Source organism: Rousettus aegyptiacus, unplaced genomic scaffold, assembly GCF_014176215.1.
Source record: "Rousettus aegyptiacus isolate mRouAeg1 unplaced genomic scaffold, mRouAeg1.p scaffold_m13_p_9, whole genome shotgun sequence".
Taxonomy (NCBI): Eukaryota; Metazoa; Chordata; class Mammalia; order Chiroptera; family Pteropodidae; genus Rousettus; species Rousettus aegyptiacus.
In genome coordinates, this window is record NW_023416312.1 from 22,659,988 (window position 1) to 22,675,595 (window position 15,608).

At 37.7% G+C, this 15,608-nt stretch overlaps 1 protein-coding gene and 1 long non-coding RNA gene across 3 annotated transcripts in view; one reads left to right on the top strand and one right to left on the bottom strand.

The window, feature by feature from the left end:
* The window catches only part of LOC107505636, a 31,856-nt gene extending 28,442 nt beyond the window's left edge, over positions 1-3,414 (bottom strand). For both annotated transcript variants that reach the window (XR_001595753.2, XR_001595754.2), the window contains exons 1-2: positions 3,223-3,414; positions 446-526 (exon numbers count right to left, since the gene is read on the bottom strand). This is a non-coding gene — a long non-coding RNA (uncharacterized LOC107505636). The remainder of the gene's footprint in view (positions 1-445; positions 527-3,222) is intronic.
* A 94-nt stretch (positions 3,415-3,508) lies between these two features.
* Positions 3,509-15,608, top strand: part of TSPAN7 (tetraspanin 7) — a 127,243-nt gene continuing 115,143 nt past the window's right edge. The window contains exon 1 of the mRNA XM_036226668.1: positions 3,509-3,648. Coding sequence (XP_036082561.1) covers positions 3,568-3,648 — 81 coding nt within the window. The 5' untranslated portion in view covers positions 3,509-3,567. The remainder of the gene's footprint in view (positions 3,649-15,608) is intronic.

The following is a 15,608-nucleotide window of genomic DNA, read 5'->3' on the forward strand; positions in this document are numbered from 1 at the left end:
TAACAATTTAAAATAAAATTTTTTCTAATTATAAAAGAAAACATGTTTTTACAGAACATTTAAATGTATAAAATGTAAAGCATAAAAGAAAACAATCACAAAATGATATCAGGTCATGAGGTAATACTTATCAGTATCTGTGTGTGTGTATCTCCAAATTGGTAGCATACTATATTTACTTTTCACAATTTCTTTTTTTTACTTAAAACATACTGTGACAATTTCCTTGTGTCGAAGTGTTCTACTTCAACATTAATTTAATGGCTGTATAGAGTTCCATTCTATGGACATAGCATTTGTAATAGTCAGTATTCTGTCAGGCAAACAGAAACCACTTTATACATTTAATGCAAAAATGGACTTAATGCTAGTAATTTTCTATGAAGTTATAAAAAGTGCTAATACAAAAAAAAAGGTGTGTATTAGTTAGCTATTGCAAACATACCCTTAGCAGGTCTAGTCTTAGTCTTGCAAGACGTTTCTGAATCTCAGGGTAAAAGTCATTTTGGGTGTTCAAGTAGGGACCCTGGAAAAACAGATATATTAATGTAGAAATTTAGATGAACATATGCTCAAATTTAATCCAAGCAGGTTCTCAAAAGAGTTAAAAGTTTTCCCCCCTTAAGTCCTAAAACTTTAATATTTTAATATTTGGGGTGGAAGGCTTCCTTTATATCCTTTTCTATTATAAATAGTATATATGATTATTTAGAAATTTGGAGAAATAGAGTAAATATAAAAAATAAATAAAATCACCTATAACCCAGAGCTACAAGTGTGAAATTTTTATACACATTTTCTTTCGAGTTCTTTTCTGTTTTTACACAGTGGAGGTCATATTGTATACACATTTTTCTACAGTTTTGTTTCTTAATATAACAAAAATTTCCCTTGTGACTAAAAATCCCTCATATATGCACTTTCTAATAAATGCAAACTAGTCCCTTGTTTAGATGTACTATAGATTAGGATTATGCATTTTAAAACCTGTCCTCCAAATTTACTCAGACTAGAAGTAATATTCAATTCCTCCTTTTCCTTCTTTACCTAAATCCACTCAGTCCTAAGGGCTGTCTTTTCCATTTCTGAAGAGTTTCTTTTATCTGTCCCAGATAATTCAATCCCAGCTTGAGCATCTTGGGAGTTTTTAAAAAATACTTATTTCTGGGGCCCCATCACAGACCAAGTCAACCAGAAAACCTGGGGAAAGGAGCCCAGGCATCATATGCCTTTAAGCTCCCCAGTGGATTTCAATGCAGCTAGAGTTGAGATGCACTGCTCTGGTTCCCTCATCCAACCCTACTGCCACTCCCTGAGGGCCAGCTCTCATCAGTTAGGTTATTGCGGTTACCTAATAACTCTTGAGATTTCTGATCCCTTTACTGAGTAATTATGAAAGGGCAGAACCTTTTGAGGCTAAGGCTACTCACTGAGTTTGCAGTCTTCAGTAACCTTTTTCTGCTGCCACCTAGAAACTATAAAAGTGGAGAAAGCTCCTTCCTGAAGTTGGATTTAAGCTCATTGTAGTAGGGACAGCATCCCTCAACTTGATTCCTATTAGGACCACCTGAAGGACTTAAAAACTGCGTTCACACCCCACACCAAATGACTCAGGCTACCTAGGATTGGGCACAGGTGGTCATAAATTTTTTAAGCTCTTCAGGTGATGCCAATGAGCAACCAGTATTGAGATTCATTGTGCAGGGTCTTCCTTTATAAAAGAAACCTTAGCAATCTGTTCCTAATCCTTTTTTCACTAGCACCTATATTCCTCTCCACTATTTGTCCCCACATAACCTTTTGTTATCATTGATCATTTCCTTAAGCAGGTTCTCCTCTTCCTCATATTTGTCCTGTTTATACAATGACCCCATTGACCTGTGACCACATACAACTCATTGGAGGTAATAATTACTCCTGCAACCACTGACCTTGGCAAGCTTTCCTCAAGTCTTAATGACTGTTTTTTTTACTCTTTCACAAGAAGTATCCTTCGCATCATCCATGATTGAGTTAGCTTGTGATAGTGTTGCTGTTTTCATGGCAGAGTCTCAGGAATCAAGCTAAATTTCCCAGAGCAACTGTACTGTGTTCCTCCACAAACCAGTCATGGGAAATCTGGGTGGAGTGCGCGCGCACACACACGTATATAGTTTTAATTCAGATATAATTCACATGCCATAAAGGTCACCCTTTAAAAGTGTATAATTCAGTGGTTTTTAGTATATTCACAAAATTGGGCAACCATCATCACTAATTGTAGAACATTTTTGTCCCTCCAAATAGAAACCCCCTACTCATTAACAATCATTCCTTATTCCTACTGCATTCCTGCAATTACTAATGTGTTTGTCCCTGCGGATCTATTCTGGAGGTTGACTATAAATGGATCATTCAGTATGTGGTCGTGATCGTTTGTGTTTAGCTACTTTCACTTAGCATATTTTCAAGGTTCACAAATGTTGAATTAGAACTTCATTCCTTTTTGTGGCCCAATAATTTCCCATTGTATGGATGTACTACATTGTGTTTAGCCACTCATAATTGATGGACACTGTGGTCGTTATTGCTTTTTTGGCTATAAGTGGTGCTATGAATATTCATGTATAAGCTTTTGTGTGAAGATGTTTTCATTTCTCTTGGGTATATATCTGGGAGTAGAATTGCTGGATCACATGGTAACTCTGTATTTAGCATTCTGCAGAACTACCAAATTGTTTTTGAACATTATTTTTTGACCTTGAAACCGCTCTCTTATCTGGGTGTGAGGTGGTCTGTACTTGTTAGGGTGAGGAAAATAATTCTCAGGTACCTTTAAACATTGTTTTTTCTGTTATCTGTTAAACATTTCATGTGTGGGGAGAATGATCCCTTTACACAGAAATTGCTTGTCATTCAGTTTCACCATTTCGAAATGTGAGGAAATCTAAAAAAATGGAGTGCTGGTGGTGACGAGGATCTGGGGTGTCTGTCTGAGGCCCTGGGCTCCTGTTCAACCCACCAGCTGTATCTCCAGCCTCCTAACATAATCTGTTCCTGGCACAGACAAGGCCTCCTAGTTCCAAGGACATGACTACTGGGCCACTCCACCTGAGAAGGCCTGGTGGGGCGTCCAAATGCAGAAACAGGATTGCTTTTCGGGAATACCAATAAGCCTCATGTAGTCAGGTGGTGAGAGCCTTGCAAATGTAACGTCCTACTATATACGAAGCAGAAACTTACATGTCACAGCGGTCTGGTAGACGCCGCCTTGACCTCTGACCGAGCCTCCAGGCTCTCCCATCCTTCCCCGCCGCCAGGGACCACTCCTCCGTTGGGGGTCTGAGCCTACACCGGCTTTCCAGGGCGGGCAGCGTTCACAGCATGCGCAGTCGCTGCCGGGCACAGCTCCTTCAGTGGAAGGCCTGCGGGGTGCGCGCTCATGCACGCGCACGGCCTCCGCTGCGCGCTCACGGGGCCTCTCAAGGCACGCGCCCCCGCCCCGCCCTGCCCCGCCTCCTCCCCCCTCCCGCGCGCCCGCCCGCCGCCCGCCGCCAGCCGCCACCGCCGCCGCCGGAGCTCCGTAGTATGGCATCGAGGAGAATGGAGACCAAACCTGTGATAACCTGTCTCAAAACCCTCCTCATTATCTACTCCTTCGTCTTCTGGGTGAGTGGCCAAGCTTGGCTGGTGGTCGGGCTGCCGTCGATCAGTCAGTACAGTGATGCCCCAATAAAGGAAGGGGGAGGAAAAAAACCTAAACCAAAATCAAATCTCAGCCCCCTCCTTAAGCAGACAGGTGCAGGGTGCTGGGCCAGGGCTGCAGGATGGGGGCGAGGGGCGCAGGCTTGGGGCTACTCGGACCCTGGACCCCGCCTGGCGCAGGCTGCAAGGGGCTGCGTGGTGGCGGTGACTGCAGATTGTCGACCTTTCCAATTTTTTTTTAATGCATTGATTTATTTTTTAAGCTCTCTAGATAGGGTCAGCCTCTAAGGAAAGTTGCCGGTATATTCGTCTATTTTCCTCTCTGAACACCCCTCCCCAATCGCCTTTACCAGCCTGTTCCCGATGCTGCTCGGAGCAAACCTGTGGCCAGCGGGGAGCGGGTGCCTGAGCTCATGATTTGATCCCAGATTCCCGGTTATTTCCGACCCCGCGGGACCGTGAGAGGGAGGTACCAGGAGCCTAGTGCTTGCCTGGCCGGGCAAGGGAGACCAGAGCCCCGCGAGAGCAATGACAGGGGTGGGCGCCACTGCCGCGTGAAGATACACGGAAGGGAGAGGGTCTTATATAAATTAGGGGCATCTTTGAGCTTTCTTGGAGACTCTGGAGATGGATCTTGCTACCCTTTCCCCACTCTCCTTCACCCTTACATTCTTCATCTGGTCTTTCTGTCATTGCTCGAGCTCAATCCGCAGAGCCCTGGGGGAGAACTCCCGCTACTTGGTGACAGCAATAGCGCCCCAACTCTACTCCCTATCTAACTAGTGCTCTACTGGTCCTTGAAGCTCAATGCAGAAGGGTGACGTCAGCCCTTCAGCCAGAGGCCTCAGGGGGGGCTGCGTGGTGCACCTCGCGCAGGGATGCGCCTTTCTGCGTGCGTGGGGGTGGGGGAGGGGGCTCAAGGCTTGTGCCTTACCTCATCCTGTTTGGCAATTCGTGGAATCAGTGCGGGATTAACGCTGCAGTGATTCACTTGTAGGGGTGGGTGGTACCTAAAGAACATTCCCTGTTATTTCTCTTTCCCTGTAAGAGCCCCTCTCTTCCCAAGTTCCCCATTCCCACAGCAAGCCACAGCCACCCTGCAGGAGAATGAATGTCTATCATTTTGGGTCATTTCAGCTTACAAGGCAGTCATTTTGTAACCTGAGGCTCTGTAGAAAAAGCCAGTCCTGCCTTTGGTTATTTTTCTCCTTGCCACCCCCCCCCAAAAAAAAAGAAAGATTAACCCTTATTTTAGTTTGAAACTGGACACAGTGCTCTATGAGGTACCCAGACTCGGCTTAATGGTTAACCAGGCTGTTTGTAATGATCAAGGGAGGAGCTGAAATTTATTAAGCATAAAAAGAAATCCCTAATGCTTACCCCCACCTCCGCGGGCATTTTCTTGTCGCTGGCATTGGTGATTCTTCGGGTCAGGGAAACTGTGGACTCTGGGGACCAGGCATACCAAGAGCTCTGTAATGAGATAAGGTAGATTAGCTGGTATATCATACAAGGTAAACACAAAAACGCACTGTATTTGGACCGAAAACAACATAGGTTGAAATTTTTCAGTAGTGGAATTATGATATGTATGGATTATATCTTAGATTTTGCCTGAGAAAAGCGATAATGCATGCTGCTTGCTGAAAGTTTCCAGTAGCCATTCCTGGGAACTGATTTAGGTTTTTGTTCATTTCCTTAAATCTCTCTGTGTTTGGCCCTTTAGTACTCGACTTCCTTTTTGTTTCCAAAATTAATTATATGGGCGATTATTTTTAGCTTCCTGAAAAATAGGTTTATAGTATATACAAAGGAGTGTTCTTTCAGCATCACTGCAGGCTGGTAAAAGAAGGAGTCTTCTAGACTAGGGATTTTTCTATGAGCTCTTATTTCTTCCTTCCCTCCCCCTATCCTCCTCTCCATCCTGCCCCTCCCCCGTGAATCTAACTTACTTAATGACCCCTAATGCATCTTAAATAAGCATTGCATTTTATGTCCTCTGAAGTTCCTTGATGCCTGCATTTAAAATTTTTCCTACTTTCAGTGTTTTTATAGTCTTAAATGTTTACCTGGAGCACTTTCAATAGTTTAAATAGCATTCAATAATCATTTTCTACTTCACAGCCAAAATAATAGGATCTCTCCAGATGCAAGAGTATTTTAAATAGGACATTTTGTTAATAAACTGTGGTCCAAATGCCGTGTTTTGCGTTGTACTTTAAGTGCTGCTTTTTTTTTTTTAAATCAGCTGTATGGTGATATAATTCATCCTTTTTAAAGTGTACACTTCACTGGTTTTTAGTATATTCACAGATATGTGTAACTATCACACTAGTCAATTTTAGAATATGTTCATTATCTGAAAAAGAAACCCCATACCCTTTAGTTATCATCCTCCCTTTCCCCCAGTTTCTACCTCTCCTTGCAATAAGCAATCACTAATCTATTTATATAGATTTCCCTATTCTGGGCATTTCATATAAGTGAAATCATATAGTATGCAGTCTTTTGTGAATGGATTCTTTCACTTAGCATGATGTTTTCAAGGTTCATCCATGTTCATTTTCTTTTATGGCAAAATATTTCATTGCATGATTATCACCTTTTGTCCATTCACATGTCCACTGATTAACATTTGGGTTGTTTCTACCTTTTGGCTATTATGAATAATGGTGCTGTGAATATGTCTTCAATTCTCTTTGCTGGAAATTGCTGGGTCATATATTAATTCTACGTTTAATCATTTGAAGAGCTGCCGGACTGTTTTCCAAAGTGTCTGTGCCATTTTACATTTCCTCCAGCAGTGTATGAGGGTTTTGATTTCTCCAAATCCTTGCCAATATTTGTTATCTGGCTTTTTGATTCTAGCCATCCTGAGAGGTACCTCGCTGTGGTTTTTGATTTGCATTTCCTGGATGAGTAATAATGTCAAATATCTTTTAATGTGCTTATCGGGTATTTGTATATCTTCCTTGAAGAAATATCTGTTCATATTCTTTGCCCATTTTTAAATTTGAGTTATTTTTTATTATTGAGTTATGTGTCCTATATTTATATATTCTTGATTCAAGTCTCTTATTAGATGTATCATTTGCAAATATCTTCTCCTATTCCATGGGTTATCTTTTCACTTTCTGGATGGTGTCCTTTGAAGTACAAAAGTTTTTTTATAAAGTCCAATTTACCTATTTTTCCTTTGCTGTTTGTGGTTTTGGTGATGTATCTGGAATTCCTTTGCCAAAAGCAAGATCATGAAGAAAATGTTTTTTATATGAGTGATTTATCAATTCAGCAAATACAGTAGATGCGTTTATCTTTCTCTAGCACCTAGAGCTATATCTGGCACATAGTAGATATTCAAATATTTGTCAAAACTTCTGGGGTTATGTTAAGAAATTAAACAAAAAAGATGACCTTGTTGTCATTTTAAGGGGAAGATGAAAAATGTTATGCAGAATTATTTCTTTTGTGTTCTTTGTGAATCGTTTTAATAGGAGTAATTCTTTTCCCTTACCACAGTCTAGATTTAGGACTAGAAGATATTTGAGTTTAAAATCATGGTAGACCAGTAGCATTAAGAAGTTGATGTATTTGAGCATATTCTAAAGCAGAAGTCTATAGTTATGAGAGATCTTTGTCTTTTCTAGTGTTCTCTTCTGTCTACAATTTCTTTGAGGTACTCCTCTAAAGCAGTGGTTCTCAATAGTGGACAGTTTTGCCCCGCTCCCAACATCGCACACTGCCTGGAGACATTTTCGGTTACAGCTGGGGCGGGGGGGGGGGGGGGGGGGGGGGGTGCGGTACTATTGGCACCTAGTAGGCAGAGACCACACGTGCTGGTAAATATCCTCTAATGCACAGGACAGCCCTTTACAACAAAGAATTATCTGTCTCAAAATGTCAACAGTGTCTGCAACCTCTGTACTATTAGAATTTACATAATAGTAAGTTTTACGAATTAAAATAGAGTCTTATGCAAAACTCACTGTATTTCCTGGTGTTTGAAGCCACCATACCAGGCCATGCTAAACACGGTTGCAAGAAGAAAAACAAAGAAAAACATGGTGTACCATAATTCTTTATTGAAGACAAAAGGTAGGTAGTTTTTATATATTAGTGTTTAAACGGATAAGATGATTTATCTTGCAGGTAAATAACATTACCTGAATGCTATGTAAATGGATCCTTCATTTTTCTTGATTTATATGTTTCGTTTTCAGGTTTCTAGAAGAGGAGGAAAAAACACACCTAGGAGTAAGTTACTCTGTGCTTTAAAGACTAGCAAACAGTGCCTGGCACATGGAGATTTACTCAGGAAGTTTTTATTTAATGAATGAATGAATAAATGAAATTTTATTGACTAATCTTGGGCTCCTTTATTTATTTCTACTCACCTCAGTTGGGTGGCTTTTTAAAACAATGTTATTTCCAGTTTATCTGTGGTGATTTAAATGTGTTCCTGACATTGATGTATGGAAACATGGGATATAAAGACTTGCTTATCCTAATGATAGTTCAATTATTATCTTTTTTATGATCAGTTTGCCAGACATTTTAGTTATCTAAAATTTTACTTGGAATTTAATTTGTTAAATTTGAATAAAAAAAGATATATCTCATCCTAATACAAAACAAAACATTCCTCCTTTGCAACAAATACATTTTTTCAACAACAAGCCATAAAGCTTTGTAAATATGCTGCTTACAAGGTAAATTCTGTTTTGATTTATAAGTTTTTAAATGTATTTTAAACACTCATCTGAGTTCTAAGCTAAGATTTAAATGAACCATATCTAAATCTTTTAAATAATATTGTGAAAAGAAATGTTTTGGTTTTTTTTTGGTTTTTTTTTGCTTCATTCCAGTGATGGTTGTATTTGATTTCTTCTTTGGTTACCCAAGAAGGTAATTAGCTATCAATAATGCTATCAAATTATCTTATGGTGAAATATGAGTGGTTTTTTTTGTTCATTTTGGGAAACATCACTAATCTTTTTTGGGGGGAAGATTTTTCTTGGGTTAAATGAAGGGGGGAAATCTTTTTTTAAAATTAAGTTTATTGGAGTAACATTGGTTAATACAATTATATAATTTTTAGGTGTACATTATAATTTGAAATCTATATATTCCATTGTGCGCTTTGGAAAAATCTTTAAAAGCAGTCCCTAACATTTTACAAAGTGTTTGAATTTCGGCATATACTAAATATACTTATTATTTTACATGTCAATTTAACTTAAGAGACTTTCATTCATTGAATGTCTTTTACATGCTAGATATTTTAATAGAATGCTTATCAAGTTTTATTAGTTGATGCTTTTAGCATTTTACCTTCATTGCTAATAATGTATTCTACCACTTCTTGACTTTTCAGTGTTGTGTTACATATTGTCCTCCCACTATGGAACATAGAGATTCAGCTCTTCTATCCCTTTCTCCCATACTCAACACTTTCCTACATTGGGACAGACTTCAATGTATTATCATATATATCATTTTGTTTAGAGCAGTAGTAGTTAATGATTACATTAATGATACTAGGTAAGCCTGTTCATAGCTGAGTCATATAGTATGTATATTATGATTGCCTGCACAGCGTGTTTTCCCTGTAGTTAAAATCGCCTTGTGTTTTATCCTTTGCTTGTTAGTTTTCCATATTCGCCACTAATTTATCTCCATGTTCTTCCCAAGAACTGTCTATCTTCACTCAGCATGATCAAACACTTCATACATCCTATCAGTTCCTGTTGGAGACATTTCTCCAAGAACATTCTTACCTTCAACCTGGCCTAGTGTTCTCAGGGCCTTTGAAACAGCTAACAACATTATAATATCCCTTTGCATCATCCTTGGGAGTCATGCCTTGTTTTATGTTGGATCCTCAGTTTCCTAGATGTTCTGTCTTTCTCTTCCTTGGTTTGTTCCTTCATTTTGGTGGAGTAAATCTTGTAGTAACTTTCTGGAAAAGGGTGCATTAGATGTTAAATTTATGAGGCCTTGCAAGTGTGAAAAATCTTATTTTGCTCTTGCACTTAATTTGATAGTTTGGCTGAGTATAGAATTCTAGTTTGTAATGATTTACCATCAGAATGTTGGTGTCTCCCTTTACCCACATCCCCAGTCTTCTTGCTCTTGTTACTGTTGAGATATCAAATGTTATTTCTGATTCTTCTTAAATTCTGATTTTCTTCACTGAGAGCATTCAGAAACTCTTGTTCTTAGTGCTTTAAAATTTTGCAATAATATGTCTTGTATGTTTATTTTCATCTCTTTCTTGTGCATCTTTTCAATCTGGAGATTCAGATCCTTCAGTTTGGGGAGATTTTCTCAAATTGTTTTTTAAACTTCTTTCCAAACTATTCTCTCTGTGCTTTGATGTTGGACCTCTTAGATCCTGTAATTTTCACAATTGCATTTTTCATTCGTTTTATATGTTGATTTCTATAAGCTCTTTTTTGAGGTCTGAATGTTCCTTTTTTAACATCTCACTCTTGTTTCATAAGTGTAATATCTTTTTTAAAGTCCCAATGACAATATTAATGATTTTTAAAAGTTTAATTTTCTGCATAGTTTCTTACAAACTTATGTTTTCTGCCATATTACAGACTTACTTCAAATTTCTGGTAACCATTTGCTCTCTTGTTTTGTTCATGTTTAAGAGTGGAACACTAAAAAGCTGATTGGAAGCTCCTAGCATAAAGTGGGACTTTGTTGATTGCAAGTTGGCTGGTTTGGCTGGGCAATTGAGTTTTGGAACCAAAGTCAATATCTTTAGGTCTTTTCTCTTAATCCAGTCAGATTTCCTGCAGAAGAATCTTGCAATCTTCATTCTTGATGAAGGACATTAGACACATAGATGTCTCCACATGCAGCATATAAACCTCCTATTTCAAGTAGAGAATCCATGTCTACTGAACTTTTGTTTTCCAGGTCAAAGACCCTCTGTTTCACTCTTCCTAGAAAATCAATCTCAACCTGGGCTGGAATGCAGGCAAGACCAGAGACAGGAAGTTAGAGGGGATCTAATTGCTTTCCAAAAAGCTTTTACCAGATCCTCCTTACTCTAAGCCCGTTTCATCTTTAGTTCAGGATGTGCTTGGAGCTTCCTTTTGGGGATGCTTGTGTGCAACTATTTTATTCTTGGCTTTTCTTACAGCTGCCATAAGATTTTTTTTCTCAGCTTCTCAAATGCCATTGTGGTTGTCTCTTCTTCCATTCTCTTTGTTATTGTGGGTTAAAAATCCTTTTAGTGTCATTTCATTGGAGTTTTGGGAGAAAGCCAAGATAAATGGATGTGTTCAATCCATCATCTTTAACTGAAAGTCCTTTATATCTCTATCTCTACCTTGCATGGTACTAATTAAATACGTAGTTGATTGTGAATGATTGAATAGAACATCTAAAATGGCAATAGTTGGGCTATCCTAGTAGATATTGGTATCTACTTTTCAATTTTTAAAAAGCTTTTGGATATCAAGGGGAACGTTCTAGGCTAGAACAGGCCTACTAAGGCACATCCTCTTTAAAGTCATCTGGTCATCAGGGACTGGAGTTGGACAAATGGGAATGAAGCTCTGAAGATGGCTGTCGCTTTTTTCTGCTCTAATTTTCTTCCCACCACATGAAGATCCATATGTCTTCTGACCTAATTCAGACCTTGTGGGATTAATGTGGAAGCAGCAGTATTCAAAGTACGGTGGAGAGTGAGGCACTTGATTTTAAATGGGTTATTGCTTTGCTGCTTGTTGTTGTTGTTGGTACAACATTTATAACCTTTCATGTTTACAATAGGATGTGTACATTATAATCTGAAGAGTCTTCACGTTTAATCAAATTTACTTCCAATATGCAACATGCAGTTGGGACATGTGTACTACCATTTATAGCATTTAAGGAACATTAAGTCTTTTCTATTTAGTAATTGCTCAGAAATTAGCTCAGTTTTTTCTCAAATGGAATGAAATGCTTTCTTCAATTTTAATTATACTTATAGTTCTTGATTTGACCTTACTGTGAGCTATTTTATGATTCATTGACTGTTCACCATTGTATGCTGTTTTAAGTAAGTACCTCAGAAGGTGTTGAGAATTGCGAGTCATCCATAACTGCACTTCTTTGTTTAAACATGTTAAAGCCTTGACATAGGTGACTAATGCACTGCTAAACCAACTTGAAACACATTTTAAAAATATATTCTGATGTCTTTTCCTCCTTTGGTACCATTAGAGCAGCTTCCAATCTTGGTTATCTCCTTATGGCAAGCAGATCGTTGGATTATTGCTCTTAACCTTTTTTATTTAGCTATTATCTCCTTGCCATGACAGAATGCTTTTCATTCATGGCTGAACACTTTTGTCCTCTTTTATATAGATTCCCAATATTCATCAAGAAAACAATGTAGGGGGAAAAGATAGAAGAAGGTTTATGTTTATTTTGTTTTCCTTTTTTGCTTATTTTATCAGTTGAACATGTAAGCATGTTAAATAGTTTGGTGATGGAATTAAGAATCACAATTCTACTGTGAAAGATTTTCTTTAGAGCATTCTGTAATTTATCATAGTTTTTTTTATCATCATCTGTTTTAGGAGAAATTGCAGTATTAGAGGATGGAGTTGGTCAGGTGCAGGTACTAGTTGAGCAATCTAGATTAGTGCTTCTCAATCTTGTTTACCCCTCAGGATTGCCTAAAGAGGCCTAAGGCCTAAAATATATGTTTAGGCCCACAGGAAGGGATTCTGATTCAGTTGGTCTGGTGTGGGGTACCAGCATTGGTATATTTAAAATAATCTCCCAGGTGATTCAGCTGTTCAAGTAGGATTGAAAACCACTGGCTCAGAGAGAACTCAGTGTATAATAGCAGGCTTGGGTAATTTGGAGTCCCCTGGATCAGGAGATAACAAGGGAATATCTAGTATTGGCCTATTGATTTTTGCTGCTTTGCACAAAAGTCTGGACTGGATCTCCAGTTTACTTTAGTAAGCCAAAATAGCCTTGTCACTCTTAGGAGACCTTGAATTGTTTCTAACCCTCTAGAGGAGTGCTCATTCAGAAATACTAAGGGGCTTTTTAAAACACAGATGTTTAATCTCATCTCATGAAATTTCCATTTTAATTGACCTGGAGAGAGGCCTGGGTGTGTAAATTTTAAAACTATTCACAAGACTATTCTAATTCCTGGAAGGTAACTCTTATGGCCCATGATGCAGTTATAAATTTTTACCATGTGAATGCTTTTCTGTGAATTGGTCTATGGTACCACAAAACTAGTTTGAAGAGAAGGTCCCACAAGCAAGCTGTAGCCAGTGCAGTATTTTTCTTACTCACCTATCTGGCATCTGGCAAGGGTCTTCAATTAAACTCTTGGAGTTTGAGGTAATATCCATTCCTTAAAGGGAATCTATTTTTGTTCACAGTTTCACTGAAAATTTAAGAAGTATCTTAGCCCTCTGTCAAAAGATGAGACTATCATCTAATATGTAAAACACAAAGCGGAAATCATTACTTACCAAAGTAAAAGTGCTAGTCAAGCATAGTTTATGAGTGAAGCAGTTGCTGATCTCTTTGGGAAGTGTGTTGGTGGTTGGGAGTTGCTTTGGTTAGAGACATGAGTGGTTGAATTTGGCCTTAGAACCATGGCTCTTTGGGTGAGACTGTTGTTGATGGACTTTGAGAAGTATGTTCACTGCAGTGTGTCTGCTTAATTGGTTGACTTTGAATTGTATGAGAGTCTCATTGTAATTGGTGTCCAGATGTATGTTCCCTGAAGCAAGTCGAGTTGTCATTGACAATTAGATTGAGGTGAATTGTCATTGATCCAATAGGTTTAAAAATGGGTTCTGGTGGTTATGAGTTACCATGACTTGAATAATCAGTGGAGACTATTATTCTTGCTTCTCCAGTGAAATGAGGTTGCTCACATACCTCAATTACCATTCTCCAAACATCATTATGCTGCTGTATAGAATTCCTGGGTCAGTTCATTTTTCTCATCATTCCACAAACATTAATTAAAGTTTATGATTTGCAGGTTGTACCATGACTTCCCAAAGGTTAGACCACTTTGGGTTGAAAGGGAACTCAAAGCTTAATAATGAGACTGGGTGGTAAATATTTCTAAATAGCCCTTACTTATCCTTGTCTTATGCACAGTTTCTATTTCTGATGAAGCTTTTCAGGATTTCTTGCTTATCCAAATTTCTATTTCATATTCTATACTGTATCACTCACTTGGTATTCTTTTAACTATTGCAGGAGATTTGAAATTAGAACGTATGAAATCATGGCTTGGACAAGTCATATAGTTTCTCTGAGCCCAAGTTTCCTTTTTGGAATTGAGAATACCTGTACTTACATACCTCAGTCAAATGTTGAAGGTTAAATGACATTTAAATGCATTGTAAAGTTTAGCATGCATGTTTTGGCAACTTACTGCTTATGATGTAGAGTGTTGCTTTTTCTTAATTTCTTGCACATGGGAGGTACTATGTCAATATTTGTTAAACGTATAAGTTGATCAGAACAATCCATATCCTGGAAATTAAGGATGATTAACTTTTTGGGTTTTATAGTTTGCAACCAAAGAGAACTGATATTCCAGAAGGATTTGAATGGGGAGCAAAAATATAATAAGTTTAGGTTGCTGAATTTAGCCCTGTCAAGGATAACTAAATATAAACCTGTCACTTAAAATCAAATGAGGAATTGATGACTCCTCTTATTTTTTTAAATAAACTATTAATTTTAGAACAGTTTTACATTTACAGAAAAATTATAGAGGTAGTAGAGTTCCCATATACCACACAACCAGTTCTGTTGTTAACATCTTATGTTAATATGGTACATTTGTTACAGTTAATGAACTAAGATCAATACATTATTTATATTAACTAAATAGTCTGTACTTAATTCAGATTTTCTGAATTTTTATCTAATATCCCATTCAGACTACCACATTACATTTAGTAATCATGTCTCCTTAGACTTCTTTTGGCCATGACAGTTTCTCAGATTTTCCTTGTTTTTGGTGGCTTTGACAGTTTTGAAGAATACAGATCGTGTACTCTGTACAATGTTCCTCAATTGGGATTTATCTGGTGTTTTTCCTCATGATTAGATTGGGGCTATGTGTTTTTGAGAGGAAGACCACAGATGTTAAGTGCCATTTTCATTACATCATATGAAGGGTACATACTGTCGATATGACTTACCACTGTTGATATTGATCTTGATCACCTAGCTGAAATAGTTTGTGAGGTTTCTCATTATAAAGTTACTCTTTTTTCCCCTTTCCATGCTGCACTCTTTGGAAGGAAGTCATTATGCCTAGCTCACAATTAAGGAGTGGAGTGCTTCATTTCCTTGAAGGTGGAATACCTATCATTCTTTTTATCAACAGAGATAATTTCCATTCAACAAATGTTAAAACCAACAGTAAATATTTATTCAAGAAAATAGTAAAATACTGAAAAATTTTGAGTCAGTTGGGAACTGGACAGGAGTTTTTGCTTACCATTATTTATGATTTTGGCTGATCTAGTAAATGCAATAAGATAAAAAATAGCTTAATGTTGGAAAAAAGAGATAAAATTATCTTTTCACAGATGTGATTGTATACTAAGAAACTCAATGGATTCTAGTTAAAAAAACTACTAAAAATTCAATAAAGTAGTTGAATACAAGATAAAAATACAAAAATTAATTGCCTTTCATTATTTTAATATAATCCTTTGAAAAGGAGAGGGAGGAAACCATTCCAATCTCAGTAGCATTAGACATCATAAATATTTCAGAACAAAGTTAACAAGAAAGGCAAGGCTCTTATAGGAAGAAAACTAAAATCTTATCAAGGATAATAAAATTAGACGTGAACAGATTCAAAGATGCTGTGTTCTTGAGTGGGGAGATTTAATATCATAAAATATCAG